Below are 14,342 nucleotides of genomic sequence, written 5' to 3'. Positions count from 1 at the left end.
ACGGAGTATAATAAAGATAACAAAATAGGAATTTTATTGACAATTTTCTTAAAATAAAAAATATTAAAAAATGATAAACGATAGAAAAATTGAGTCGGTAACAGTCTGAAAGTCGACGTGGCCGGTTCTCATTTGGTGATGGGTCGTGTTGAGAGAAAAATGGTTTGTCCAATGGGAGTAGGCCACGCCAATTTCGACCTATAATCGACCCATCTTTTAGGCTACTTAAAATCGTAGAAGATATTATAACTTCATGAATCGCTGTGCTGTAGAGAGGTAACGTGCACGTCCAGATAAGTGAATGTGTTTCTTTTGTAAGGAAAGTTGTAAAGACGCCTTTTGTGTTGCAGTAGCCTCCTTCACTCACAGATTCTTCCACAAAATTCCTTTGACGGAGGCGCCTATAACCCTTATAGGGACACTTATACGAACGCTTTTAAAGCTCTCTTTCTAGTAATGGGTTTCTTAGCGGTCTAGTGGATTTTTTTTGTCGAATTAGACCTCTAATCTAATTGAATAAATGCGTGGAGTCGCATTTTAACTCTTTTCAGACTTGTCTAAATAGTTAATCTGAATTGATTTTGTGTTCATTTCTTTCATTCATACCCTTTTAGTCAAAAGAGAAACATTAAAAGTACACCATTTGAAGTATAAGTAGAATATAATATTTAAATATTTTGACAAATTGAAATTTTAAGGTTTTGAATTGAATTGTTCTTGTTTACAAGTTTTGGTGATCCAATGAATATGCGAAAAATATATTATATATATATATATATTTTAAATTCTAGAAACTAAATTGACTAATCTTTTTCTCCTCTTTATCTTTCTGGGAGGTGTAGTAAGATTTTTCTTAGGTCCCTCGTCTTTTAATGGAGATTAATGTTTGTGCGATATTTAGCTTTCGCGTGGTATATTTCCGAATTTCTTATGGTGAAAATAAATATTTCCTGTTCAAATCCCAACCCGAACTCTTAAACCCATTTTTTCAGTGTGCATAACAGAATTTTAGGTATAGCGAAGCCTTTCAAATATTTTTTTTTTGTTGAAGAGCGAAGCCTTTCAAATAGCCTCCCACATCGATATATTCTCTCCTAAAAACAACATTTTGGAGAAGCACAACTTTGGTGCTCTCCCCAAAATTGTTTTGTCGTCCACGAAGATGTAGAATTCTGGTGTTTTGCTTCACTTTATTTTACGATCCCATTAATTCTACCCAATTTTTCGGCAAACATATAATATAAGACCACAAATACGGAAATTATTGGCTGCTCTTCTGTATGCTGGTTGTTGGTGTACTAGTTGAAGTCCAGAAAAAAAAGTTGCTAATAACTAGAAATTATGTTAAAATTTATCTCCTTTAATCTTTACTATAACAAAAGACATCCAAAAAATAAACATTTTGTTATTGTAAGCTCTTCCGAATTCAAATTATGACTTAAGTTAGGTTTTCTTTTTTTGTTGAACTATGACTTAGGTTGGTTAGAGAATAAATCACTACCCATTCACACCTTGCTCCATCTTCAAAACTGGAAAACAGTGAAGTAGTTTTTGAAACAATAAAGCTCACTTTGGTTGACTGATAATACGTATATGAAAAAAAAAACAGGTTATAAACTTACAATAGGGAGTTATACGTATTTAACCTGAAAAAGAGAGCACCCTTCAAAATTTCCCGAAGAAGAGAACGTGTTTCAATATTTTGCGAGGTTATAATAGTGATGATGAAGGTCATGAAACAAAATAATTTTGTCAACAAATGGATCATTTGTTTTTTGGTGGACTATCACATTATTGGTGGTGTCAGGTGTGTCTATGTTCTCTTATATGGAAATAGTGGTCATTGTCTCTTCCAATTTGCAATATTTTCAAAGCTTTTCGTTTGTCTATTTAATTTCCAAAATCTAGTGAAAAATAAATAATTTCTCATCATTTTCCTTCAAATTGACGAAGAAAATCTAGCATAAAAAAATCTTACCGAGCGTAGAAATATGATGGTAGGTTAAACCACCAAGGCCGAGTAATATACTTCAATAGAAAAAATGAAGAGTTGATATCACGATATGATATCATCTGAGGTAAGAGATGGGAAAAGCAAAGATAGATTTAGAACTTCGATAATTGAACAATAGTCTTTTCCCATATGCAAATTTAGAATTCGTTTATATAACTATTATAAGATCTTACAGAGTTCGTAACGACTCATTGAAGAAATGGATGTCCAGATAATATAAAAGAAGAGAACCTAAAAGCCACCCCTTAGGGCAAGAACCAGATGAAGGACAGAACCACCCTCAATGTTGTACTCCTTTGCAGTTTTGTCATCTGCAAGCTGCTTTCCGGCATAGATAAGCCTGCAACCATTGAAGAAAAAGGGCAATGTAAGAATTTATAAACAAATATCTGATGATAGTCAATTTTGATTCATCATATCGGTTAAAATAAATAAAAAATTTAATGAACTTTCCAACAAAATAGCCACTTAAACGAAGGATCAGTTTTTGAAAGTACTGCTTTTAGGTTATGAAATCTGAGTACTTAAAACCTAGATTATGAACTTCACATTTCATCTTTGAGCAAGGACTGATGTACGGGTGTGAATTCAGCCTCAGAGCCATCTCACTACTCGATTCGGAACACCCGAGTCCAATGGAAAAACAACCCAGCTTGAAGCCTGGGACGTTCACTGCCTATGCAAGCCCACTAGCTTTCATGGGCAGGCTTAGGTCCCCTATAGAAAAGCCTTACCCAAGGGTTAGCCCTAGCTACGTAGCCCGGCTAATACAAACTGATAGATTGGTTAGGATTCAGGGACCAAATGTTACTCGTTGGATGAGTTAGGGTTAAGGGGTGGTCATATAAAGTTAAAGTCAGATACTTTGCCTCACTACACATCAGATTATGAAGTTACTGCCTGGGGTCTTTCCATTGAACAAGTTCACAAAAATGCTAACAGACAAAACCAATCTAATATTTATGAATTCGGGTTACATGAGAAAATAGCTATTTCCAAAATAATGATAAATAACAGTTTTGTCTGCAGATGGCATACATCTCAAGTCCTATTCAGAAGACATAATAACACAACACACATACGAGAAGAAAATTTTGTGGCAACATCGACTATCATGGCATACATCTCAAGTCCTATTCAGAATTGTTTGTGCTATGTAAGTGGTGCGCTTGTATGTGACATAAAGATGCAAAATAACGCTAAGATAGTAAAACAGATATATCTGATAAAGAGATGAAAAGGGATAGAATGAGAAAGAATCGAACCTCTGCTGTACCGGAGGGATACCTTCTTTCTCCTCAACCCGCTCTTTAATCCGATCAATGGTGTCAGTTGGTTCAATATCAATCTCTATTTCTTTACCAGTAAGTGTCTTCACCTTGATCATAGTTCCACCCCTAAGCCTTAAAACCAAGTGAAGAGTTGACTCTTTCTGAATGTTGTAATCAGCAAGTGTTCGACCATCTTCAAGTTGTTTACCAGCAAAAATCAGCCTTTGCTGATCAGGAGGAATACCCTCCTTATCCTAAACAAAGATTTCATTAATATCAGTAAATTACTCAATTGTACTACTACACAAAGTATACAAATAATCATGAAATATCTTTAAGAAGCATCAATAATCAAATTGAACAGGAAAAAAAAAAAGCCCTAACTTTTTCAGGGTCCCCTGATAATTTTACTTAATTAGGCATAATTTGTAAAAAGAATTCTGATTTCTGGATGAACCTAATGACTCAACTAAGTAAACCCTAATTGCAAACTCTGAAATTCAAGAACAGATCTTCTTAATTGATAACAAAGATTTAAAAAAAAAACATGGCTACCCTTATCCAATTAAAACCCTAAACAACAACAACTAACATCAACAATAAAAAAACCCTACAAAAATCAAAGATTGAGTACCAATTCAATAGATAAACCCTAGAAAAAGAAAACAGGAATAAGGGGTAAAATTGAAGCATACCTGAATCTTGGCTTTGACATTATCAATGGTATCGCTGCTTTCAACTTCAAGAGTGATAGTCTTTCCAGTTAGGGTTTTGACGAAGATCTGCATGTTGTTTGAGTTCGATTTTCAAACAATCAGGAGAGAGAAAGAGAGATTGAATGTGGGTCGCTGAGGGGTTTGGGGATATATATATATATATATATATGTGTGTGATGAATATGTTGCTTAGAAAAGAAGCTTTTAAGAAAAACAGGAAATTTCTTAAACCCGCGCCGACCCGTTATTTAGGAATTTCTTATTAGGGAGTTTTGATTTGGTCCATAGGCCGTTTAATCTAGTGGTGGTATTTTCATGATTTTAAAAGATAGATTTGGTGAGGGAGTCGGTCCCAATTTGAAAAGGAATCAAGAATCTCTACTTTTCAATAAACTTTCTTATGAACCTAAAACTTTTAGGATATCTATTCTACTTTGCAAAGGACTTCGGTTTAATAGTAATATATATTTTTTGCAAAGGATTCGAAATTTTATTGTGTGTGAAAAGAAAAGGTGTTTTGAACTTACTCTCTTAATAAGAATTAGCAATTAAGTCTATCTTCCTAATTAGTAATTCCTCAATAATTGGTGATTGATTTAACCTTTTAAATTTATTATTTTTGTTAAGAATACTAAGATAATGTTTGACATGTTGAAAAAGAATATGACTACTAGGAGTAATAATATGGTATTGTGATTTTAGTTATTGTATTACCTTACTTTCGTGTTGCTTTTAGTAAAAAATATGATTTGGAAAGATTTTTTTGTCTGTAGATTATTTAATTTATTATTCTTATTCATTTACGTCAAACATGACCTTCATATTTTGCTAAAGACTTCTTTTGTCTGTAGATTATTTAATTTATTATTCTTATTCATTTACGTCAAACATGACCTTCATATTTTGCTAAAAATAGTAAGTCATAAGAGAAAGTTCAATTACCAATTATTGAAGGGGGTAAACTTCATTACCAATGAGTATTGAAGTGTAAAACAAAAAAAACAAAATTGGAAAAGAAATGTTAAATGTCAAAACAACATGTTAGATTTTGTTGACAAGCTGACGGTCATCTCACAATTATCTTTACTTTTGTCTAGATTTGATGATATATTTTGGGTCGTCTCTCTTTCCAGTGATGTCGAGTTGCGCAGTCTACTTTAGACCAAAGTCAAACAAAGGTCCGTCAAGTCCTCTTACGGGCATCGCCGTTTTGTTATAGAGAAGCCATTTTGTAATAGAGAAAGATAGAAGGACGATGAGAATGAAACAACTTTAATTTGTAGATGCAAAGACACTACCTACGATATCCAAAAAGCTTAAATGGGTAAAACATTGGGGCCAACCCGAGGCGAGTCAGTCATAAGGTCGGTTCCACTTGGTCAAGCCATTTATTTCTCCACATGGCCAAGGGCGGATCCATGGGGGTGCGAGGGTGCGCGCACCCCCTGGATCCTCCCGAAAAAAAAACTAGTAATAATAATTCTTTTTATATATATACACCTATATGGAGAGAAGATAGGAGGAGAGAGAAATAGTGTGATTTTTTTAAGGAAGTGGGTAGTTATTTTCACTTTTATACCTTTATCTTTTAAAGATTCTATAAAAAAGAAGGGTTGTGATTTGCTATAGAAAATTAGATGGATGAGATTTATAAATGAAAGTTATGACATGACATGAAAACCTATAGATTTTAACTTTTATGTATTGAAATTATTCAATTCATATATTAAGGTTTTGGTTATATCTTAGTTAATACTGATGGTTCCTTTAGTATTCATCATGCTGGATTTGGTTGTGTTTTGAGGGACTATGAAGATCATGTTGTTATTGTTGTTCAGGGTGGTGCTGAGTTTGTTAGTGTGCTTCATCATGAGCTTCAGGGCATTGATGTAGGCATTACCACTGCCTTGGCTTATGGGTTCAATAAGGTGAAGGTTGTTACTGATTCTAATACTGCTCGTGAGCAGCTCACTAAGCCAGATGCTGCTCCTTTGGAGCATTTGAATCTTTGGAGAAGAATCAAGAGGAATATGGCTAGAGTCAGTGATTGTAGCATTGATCATGTTTTCAGAGAAGTTAATCAACTTGCAGACCTGTTGTCTAAAGTCAGGAACTCAGTGGGGTATGAGTTTCTTTCAACTAGAGATCTAAATGAGGATATGCACAAGGTTGTTGTGGATGACAGGCTTGGTCTTATTAGGCTGAGGCATAAATGATGGAGTTTTTTCTTTTGAGTTTTTTTCTCCTTACTCATGTCTCTATGGTTGTAATCTTCTTATGGGATCATATGTTTTTAGTGCGCTGCTGGGGTTTTTGTATGGGTTGGTTTTTTGTGCTTTTCTTGTTGTCCTTTCTTTCTTGTGAGGGTTCTGGCTGCCCTTCACCTCGCTGATCAATAAAAAAAAAAGTTCAATTCAACTACCTCAGCTCATCATAGCTGACATTAAACTGACATTCCGAGCAAACTCAAATATCATACTGCACCCATTAAAATGCTATCATAGAGGTTGCTCGGTATCTATTGGAACAAGGATTGGCATTTCGCGGAAATGATGAATCTAAAACTCCACAAAATCCAGGTAATTTCATTATACTACGAAAGCTTCTTGCTCAAAATTGTCCAGAAATTGATGCAGTTACATTTGATAATGTTGCTGGAAATTTAAAATTGGTTGCTCCTAATATTCAAAAAGATATTGCTCATGTGCATATGAAGCTATTAGGTAGATTATTAGTGATGTTGGTGATGCTCCCTTCTCTATTTTCGTTTGTTTATTTGTTTATCACTTCAGCACTAACTTTACCGATTGCCTCCGTATAAGTAACTTTTTCAACTATAAAGCTAGTTAAAACACGCTTAAGAAACAAGATGAGTGACCTGTGGTTGAATGATAGTTTAGTAGTATTTATTGAAAAAGAAGTTTTACTGAGTTGGCAATGAGTCGATTATGTGAACATTTCAAAATATGAACTCTCAAAGAAGTCAATTGCGTTTGTAACCGTTGATGTATTAATATAACTAATGAATATAAACATTTAGTTAATTACTATATTTGCAAAAAAAAAAAAAAAAAATTGAAGTATATAAATCCGCACTCCCTTAAGTGAAAATCTTGTATCCGTCCCTGCCCATGGCTTGACCAGTTGGAGCCAGCCACATCCCTATTCGGCTTGCAGTCAGACCCCAAGTTTTGGGCATTTAGCATTTCTTTACAGTAATACTGCAAGAACATACATGGGTGAGAGAAACCCTAAAAGGAAGACTGGGTCAGCGCCCACTGATGGTACACATAAAATCTCTGGATTATGCATGTTGTGGGTCGGGCTAGCCTGTTTATTTCGCAAGGTCGGTCCAGTCTAGCCCATTCATTCACTGGTTGGACCAGGTCGGCACATGTCCTTCCTTGGGTCAAGTAGGGACAGAGCCGGCGGGTAGCCTAGGCCAGCCCCATTAACACCACTATCTCTCATATTTTGGTGTCATAATGCAAACCAGAGACATACTCTCTCAACTATTTTACTCTCCATGTTTCTTCTTTCTTGACCATCCTGATTGTCCAAATATGATATTGGACCACTAAAGACCCATCAGTTGTTCTAACGAGTAATCGTAACGAAACAAGATGGTTATGTGGTGGTGTCAACAATTTTACGACGAAGAAACTCCTAACTATCGTGGCTTTACAGAGATAGTATGAATCTGAATTCATAAAGAAATCTACAAACACCAGAAGAATAGCAACTAGAAATGTTAGTTCTATTATCTGAACAACTACTATACATAACATGAAACAAAACAGAAATTCTATCTAATCCTTTCACCTCAATTATACTTTCTCTCTCTTCCTCTCTCTGTCTCTCTCTCTCTCATACATCATCTGCTGAGAAATCTGGTTCATCTGGCTTGAACAACTTTGGCATCTTCAAGCTAGAAGCAGCAGGATCAATAACTGGTGAGACCTTCTGATTAACTCCTCTTCTTGTATTTGCAGCAAATTTTGAAGCCAGTATAGTAGCTCCAAGATGCTGAACGTTTGATGAGCCATTATCGATCGATGAACTCTCTCCAACTTCATCTTGATATGCCTGATCATACCCTGACTCAACATCATAGTCACTTTCCTGATTAAGATCTGGGATATAGAAAGAGCTCTCTTGTCTTGCCAGATCCCTTGCTAGTTGTCTTTTCTTTAATCTTCTCCATGCTGCTTGTATAAAACAAGCTCCCCAAGTTCTCCATTGATGAGAGTAGTACCTGAAAGCATGTTGAAGCTTCTTGCTGTGAAGACGTTTGAATTGACCAGCAACAAATTTGAGATCTTCGGCTCGAAGAGCAAAAGCTTCAACTTCGCCAAGAGCCCGAACAGTTCGGGTAGATGATGGAAAATTGAGGCTAGAGTTGGGCATCAATGCCCATGTTAGCAATTCTTCACCACAAAAATCGCCGGGTCTAAGTGTAATGGAGTTGAAGAATCCTGATCTTCCTCCATTAGTTGTCGAGCTTTCTAAAGTTCCACGAATAATGAAAAGCATTTCATTCACAGGATCACCTTCACGAACAATATATGTGTCTTCTGTGCTCAAGGATGAGACAAGTCGTTCGCATATAGCATCCAATAATTGATCATCCATTTGTGAGAAAAAAGGTACCTGTTGGAACAATAAGAGTTTAAAACTAACTTAGCAAAAAAGGTTTGATGAAAAAAGAACTACTTATCGTTACTTGAATATTGTAAAATCGCAAACTGGAAAAACCACAAACAACTTACACGGCGAACAAGAGCAAGACATAGATGTCTTTGAATTTCGCGGCGAAGATCCAATGGTAAAGATTGCAAAACTGATTCTTCATCTACTCCTCTAGTGGCAAGCCATTTATACTGAACAAATCTGCGAACACGTTCTTGAAGTTCTGGAGGAAGTTGCCGATGCCTCATCCACTCCTCTGTATCTCTTCTTCTAACCCTCCATTCTTCAAGTCTCACCGTCATAGATTGCAAATAGCTCTTCAAGTGAAAGAAACAAAAAAATCAGATTCATAAATAGACAAGAAACTGAAGTGGATGATCGATCACCTTCAGAGACTATTCATTTACTTGAACCCAATAAGGGGGCAGAAAAATGAAGGCTGAGAAAATGAAAACTGATCAAATCAAAGAAGGGTAAAGGATATTACCTGCATGTTACCAATCAGGTGTGAGAATAAAACTAAACCAAAGATGCATATAAGAATGCAAAATGATGTCTCTCCAATATAAGTTGTCGTACTTAAGTTTTGTCCATACGAGCTGAACAGGAAACAAGAAGGACCATTAAAATAAATACCAAGTTAGCTGTTTCATGGAACAAAAAAATCAGAATGAAACTGCATATAGAATGTAATTTTATATAAACGTGCCCTACCTTAGATTTTTCAAACCCCACCAGAGGCAGTATAAATACTTCTCAATGAATTTCGATGACACAACGTCATTCGTGTAGGCGTCCTCGAACATCCCATACCTGAAACTGATATTACTATCAGAAGCATCGCAGTTCGCAAGAACACGAGTGACATTCAACCAAGCAGCCCGTTCAGGTTGACTCAAACTCGTGCAGTCCAGAAAACTTGGATTACAAGATAACCACGTCATTTTGGTCTCTTCTTTCTCACATTGAGTTCTCCAGCAAGTATGCAGACGCTCAACAGACAACAGATACCACGAGGCTCCTAAAACCTGCACTGACAGCGGAAATATGATAAATGACAATTACACAATAAGTTGGTGTTGTCTTTTTCTTTTTTTCTGACTGAATCGTGTGATCCGACTTGTACGGATCTGAGTAATATGAGTCTAACTTGGTTGGTCTGGGAAACAATTGTAATTCAGCTTATTTCAGTCAAGTGGCCCATAATTCAGACTTATTTTATGTCTGACTCAACTGCACCCAAAATCAGTCTGAGTCAACCATTTAGACGAGCCATGGCTGTCAGGCGCATGAGTCAGATAGAAAAAAACACTACCAAAGTTTCCAGAATTATCGTTCCACTTCCCGATTAAAACATGGGAATAGTCTGATATTAAACCTTGACTTTTATACCTAAGCATGAGAAGAAATACAATAATAGATACGTACATGACTAGCTAGCATGTATAATAGAAGATTGTAGGCAGCTCCAGCCCACGCAGTTTGAGCAACAACACCAGTAGTTTTTATAATCCTCCGATTCAAAGGGAAAATGAGAAACAATCTGGGAACGTACTGAATTAGAACAATGAGTGCCAGAGTATTGTTAGCATGGTCAGCTGTAGAGCTTCTCACAGCTGGAATGATCACCCAGATGACAATCTGTCAACACAAAACAAATTAAAAGATAAGATGAATGAAACACAATTTATAAGTAATTCCGAAGAGTATCTCACTCTGCAATCAGAAAGTGTTGGAAGCCTGTATGTTGTTTACCAGGTACTGATAGAGACTAACTTTGCATCCAGATTTTGGAAGAACAATGGCAAATTTGAAGTATAAAAGAAAATGACAATGAACAGATAAGTTACAAGATCCCATTTTGATTCGAAAAGTACTTTTTCTATCAGATCAACATCATAACCAAGAAAGCCATAGAAGGAATTTTAGTAATACAATGTGTTGCGGTGGCCTCTATCCAAAACATGACGTCAGACAATGCTACTTATACAGGGACCTTATGTTATTAACACTTTTTCATTTATTTCCTATCTAAACTAGTTAAGAAATCATATTAGCAATAGAAGTACTACTTTGCTTTATGCTTTTCTATCTATAAAGGCATCTCACTGATGTCCAAGATATGTGAAAACGATATAAGAAACACGACCAGCTTTTAAGTCGGATCTTGAAAGCTTGAAGCTTTGATTTTGCAATATTATTAAATAAACAATTTTTTGTAGTTGCGCAAAATAATTAGGGTGTTTTGACCTTACCCTCTCAACACTAATAGGCCTTCAGTAATTGGTAATTCAACGTACCTCCTCAAATTTATAATTTTGTAAAACCTACTAAACTCATGTTTAACATGTGGGTATATAATCATAAATTAAATAATCTATGGACAATATAAATCTTGATTAGCCTTATTCATGACCAATTCAAAATAATTTTAGGTAAAAAATTTGCTAGGAATCACATTAAAGGACCGTTGTTCCTTATAATCATATTTCCTTCCCAAGCCAAACACGAGTGTTTTAAAAAAAAAAAATAGTAAATCTAAGGGGGTAAACTCAATTACCAATCATTGAGGGGGGTTAACTCAATTACCATTCAGGATGGAGTGGGTAAGGACAACAAACCCGAAAAATTATCACTCAATACAAAGAAATATCACCCATTACACACAGTATCGAGCACTACACAACCACGCATAGCTAATCACGCATACTATTTTTTGAAGTCTAGAGAATACAAAAATACTTATCTTCACAAACTACAAGTATCAGAGAAATATGAAAACAACGATAAGTATGACACAACTTCTACTAATAGGGAATGATTAACTAAAGAATTTCAAAGCCTCCATTTGCAATTAAATTGCAAAAGAGGGTTGAATAACATTGAGCCATAGAAGCTTGTGAACAATTTTTTACGGGGACCAAGGATTAAAGGTGGAACACTTTGTAATATTTTGATACCATTCCCTCAAGAGCCACACATGCAAGAATTGTAACCAAAATGCCTTCACAATGTAGAACTCCACATTACAATCTACAAGCTGTCTAAATTTTCCAGCCTTACTGTAAAGACCCAAGCTTTGGCATTTAATCATATTTTGTCCTGTTTTTGACACCTAGACCAAGTACATCACTACGGGGTTTCGTTCCTTGTGAAAGCTCCAAAAGCCCACCCAAAAGGCATCGACACTTACTAAGCTTGAGAACACACATATAACCCAGACTCTGATACCATCTGTAACGCCCTAAGCCTTAGCATTCATTGATATCGACCCAACTTTTGAATCCCAAACCGAAGTCCATGAGCATAGGATTTTGTTCCGGATGAAGGCTCAACGAGCCCACCCGAAAGGCATCGACACTTACTACGCTTGAGTACGCACATATTTTGCACTCTTTTGCATAACAATCAGCCTTAACTTAATCAATTAGGATTAGTCTGCTTGGCCATTTCAATTTCATGAAAACACATTTCAAATCAGATGAAATAAGATTCAAAATTATCTAGTTTCCATTTGTGCAGAAAGTTTACAACATCAAAAAGGAGATATTTAGATCAAATTACCTGAGGAAGAGGAAGAGTAGCAGCAAGATCAATAACAAAATCCGATTTCAAATATTTCAAAGCAATCTCTCTAGCATCCATAACAAGTTCACCTCTTCCGAAAACCTTAGAACTCGGAGCAACGAAAGCAGTACGAAACTTCATGATCATATGCATTAGGTAAAAAAGATCAGCAATAGTACGAAATAGGGTTAGAACAGCACCTAATTTGACATCAATAGTCAAACAAGCAGGACCACCAACAGAAGGAAGATAAAAGTAAAGTGGATCAAGAAATAGGGCAAAAAAACAACAAATAAGGAAAACGTGGTTCCATCGAGTAACGATTTTGCCGCCGGGATCGAGTATACGATACCTCCATGGTTTCCGATGGGATGAGATATGAAGAGGAACGTAAGATTTTCGGAAAGAACGGAACCTTGAATCAGATGAGGGATCGTTTCTAGCCATCTTCCATGGCGGATAACGAATTCCCAAATCTTGCAAAACCCTAGAAGGGAAATGAAATTCATTGAGAGGTAGAGAAGATAAACGAGATTAACGGAGGTGTTACTGAAAAATCGGTAACTGATAGAAAGGAATTCAAACCCTAAATTAAGCAAATGAAAGTCTTTTGTCTTAATTGATTCAAAGATGAGGCTATAAGAAAGTATAAGAAGAGGTAGCCGTTATTACGGTTGGATCATTCATACATAGTGGGTTTTCTTTCCGGTCTGGGTCCGAAAATCTATTTTCTAGTTTTGAATCGATTCGAGTCAGATTTTAGAATGTTTGTGTTTGTCTAACTCTTTACGTTTGACTCGTCTAACTGATCGATATTAGGCCGAGCCGAATATGGGCCGAGCTAAATGTTGTTCAACTCAATTTGGTTGGAAAATAGATCAACCGAGGTCGATCTAGTTTGATATCGGTTTTTGAAAAAAGTCCTAACCGAATCAATTATAAAATAACAAAGATTATGAAATAAGAAAGAACATTTTTGGTGATTAAAAAATAATATGTTTTGAGTTTTGATTTTTTTTTTTTTAAGGCAAACATAACATCTATTGGTTTGCAAAGTTAGTTACAATGATGTCATGATGAGATAAGGAGTAGTTAGGAATACAAGTAGACAACTCTACACCATGTTTCCTAGAGTTTATAGCTAGAGAGTGTGCCACGCTATTAAACTTCCTGTTTATATACAAAAAAGAGATACTATCGAAAGAGGGGACATGAAGTTTTATATCCTTAAGAAGATATTTTGCTGTCCAGTGGATGGAGTTGGGGGAGTTGTTCAAAAAGTTGCATAGGTTGAGTGAGTCCCCTTCCAAAAGAAGACTTTTGATACCATGCTTTTTAGCCCAAGAAATGCCTAGCAGAGCAGCTTTCCCTTCACCTTCATCTACTGTTCTAGAGCTGGTGAGGAGTGTTTGTCTTGCAATTTGGTTTCCTGTGGAATCATGCACAACAATAGCTAGACAAGAAAGAAGTGAGCCTTTGACAAAAGAAACATCATAGTTTATCTTGTGGAATCCAGGGGGAGGTGGAGTCCATTGTTGTGTTGTTGGGGTTGTGCCAGGAGATTTGTTTCTTATTATTGTGTATTGAGCAGTAAGATAACTTCTGGTTGTTGAAGCAACTAAGTGCATGTTCACTTGTTTTCCTTTGAAAATAAGCTCACATCTACTTTTCCATAAGTGCCAAAGAGCTGTGGAGATAATTTCAATTTTCCTGAAAGATCCTGAATGATCAAATCCATCATCAACGTGATACCAAAAGTGTAGCCATTCATGAAATTTTGTAAAAGTTGGCTCGGTGGTGTCAAAAGTGTGAAATTCTCTCAGTAGCAGTTTTGTGGATGGACAGTTGTGTAGGAAGTGCATTTGTGTTTCTTCATCAGTTGAGCATAGAGGACAGATGGGAGGGAAGTTTCTTATTTTCTTAGATATATTAGAATTCAGTGGCAGAATATCATGAACTAACTTCCACAAAAACAGGAGTATTCGAGGATGAAGTCTGAGGTTCCAAAGGTTGTTCCAGTCCTGAGAAGGAGGTGCAATGGAAGTAGGGGATGCATTGGTGGCATGGATAAGATGCTTATAGTAT

The 14,342-nt window shown here is 36.0% G+C and overlaps 2 protein-coding genes across 2 annotated transcripts; both read right to left on the bottom strand.

Moving 5' to 3' along the window:
* Positions 1 to 2,086: 2,086 nt before the first annotated feature.
* LOC147542806 (ubiquitin-NEDD8-like protein RUB1) lies at positions 2,087 to 4,437 on the bottom strand. Its single transcript, XM_086633189.1, has 3 exons — positions 3,981 to 4,437; positions 3,280 to 3,539; positions 2,087 to 2,354 (listed from the first exon to the last, which is right to left on the bottom strand). The coding sequence occupies exons 1-3, from the start codon at positions 4,071 to 4,073 to the stop codon at positions 2,246 to 2,248; spliced, it is 462 nt and encodes a 153-aa protein (XP_086489315.1). The 5' UTR covers positions 4,074 to 4,437; the 3' UTR covers positions 2,087 to 2,245.
* Positions 4,438 to 7,691: 3,254 nt separating this feature from the next.
* LOC147542805 (cyclic nucleotide-gated ion channel 18-like) lies at positions 7,692 to 13,033 on the bottom strand. The gene is made up of 6 exons (XM_086636179.1): positions 12,255 to 13,033; positions 10,119 to 10,331; positions 9,405 to 9,718; positions 9,178 to 9,289; positions 8,771 to 9,007; positions 7,692 to 8,651 (listed from the first exon to the last, which is right to left on the bottom strand). Exons 1-6 carry the CDS (start codon positions 12,702 to 12,704, stop codon positions 7,869 to 7,871), a joined length of 2,109 nt encoding a protein of 702 aa, XP_086492305.1. The 5' UTR covers positions 12,705 to 13,033; the 3' UTR covers positions 7,692 to 7,868.
* Positions 13,034 to 14,342: the final 1,309 nt, after the last annotated feature.

This window comes from Eschscholzia californica, unplaced genomic scaffold (assembly GCF_041429995.1).
Source record: "Eschscholzia californica isolate CP2 unplaced genomic scaffold, dmEscCali1.0.p SCAF_4, whole genome shotgun sequence".
In the NCBI taxonomy this organism is placed as follows: domain Eukaryota; kingdom Viridiplantae; phylum Streptophyta; class Magnoliopsida; order Ranunculales; family Papaveraceae; genus Eschscholzia; species Eschscholzia californica.
Note: the sequence above shows the minus strand (reverse complement) of the source record. Positions and strands in the feature narration are given on the sequence as shown.

What these genes read in the sequence shown, in the direction of transcription:
- LOC147542806 (XM_086633189.1), bottom strand. Translation starts at nt 4,073, where the DNA reads ATGCAGATCTTCGTCAAAACCCTAACTGGAAAGACTATCACTCTTGAA. An exon ending in ATGTCAAAGCCAAGATTCAG is followed by an intron (nt 3,540 to 3,980) that starts GTATGCTTCAAT and finishes ATCTTTGTTTAG; the next exon opens with GATAAGGAGGGTATTCCTCC. An exon ending in ATCCCTCCGGTACAGCAGAG is followed by an intron (nt 2,355 to 3,279) that starts GTTCGATTCTTT and finishes CAATGGTTGCAG; the next exon opens with GCTTATCTATGCCGGAAAGC.
- LOC147542805 (XM_086636179.1), bottom strand. Translation starts at nt 12,704, where the DNA reads ATGGCTAGAAACGATCCCTCATCTGATTCAAGGTTCCGTTCTTTCCGA. An exon ending in CTACTCTTCCTCTTCCTCAG is followed by an intron (nt 10,332 to 12,254) that starts GTAATTTGATCT and finishes TTGTGTTGACAG; the next exon opens with ATTGTCATCTGGGTGATCAT. An exon ending in TGGGGTTTGAAAAATCTAAG is followed by an intron (nt 9,290 to 9,404) that starts GTAGGGCACGTT and finishes TTTCCTGTTCAG; the next exon opens with CTCGTATGGACAAAACTTAA.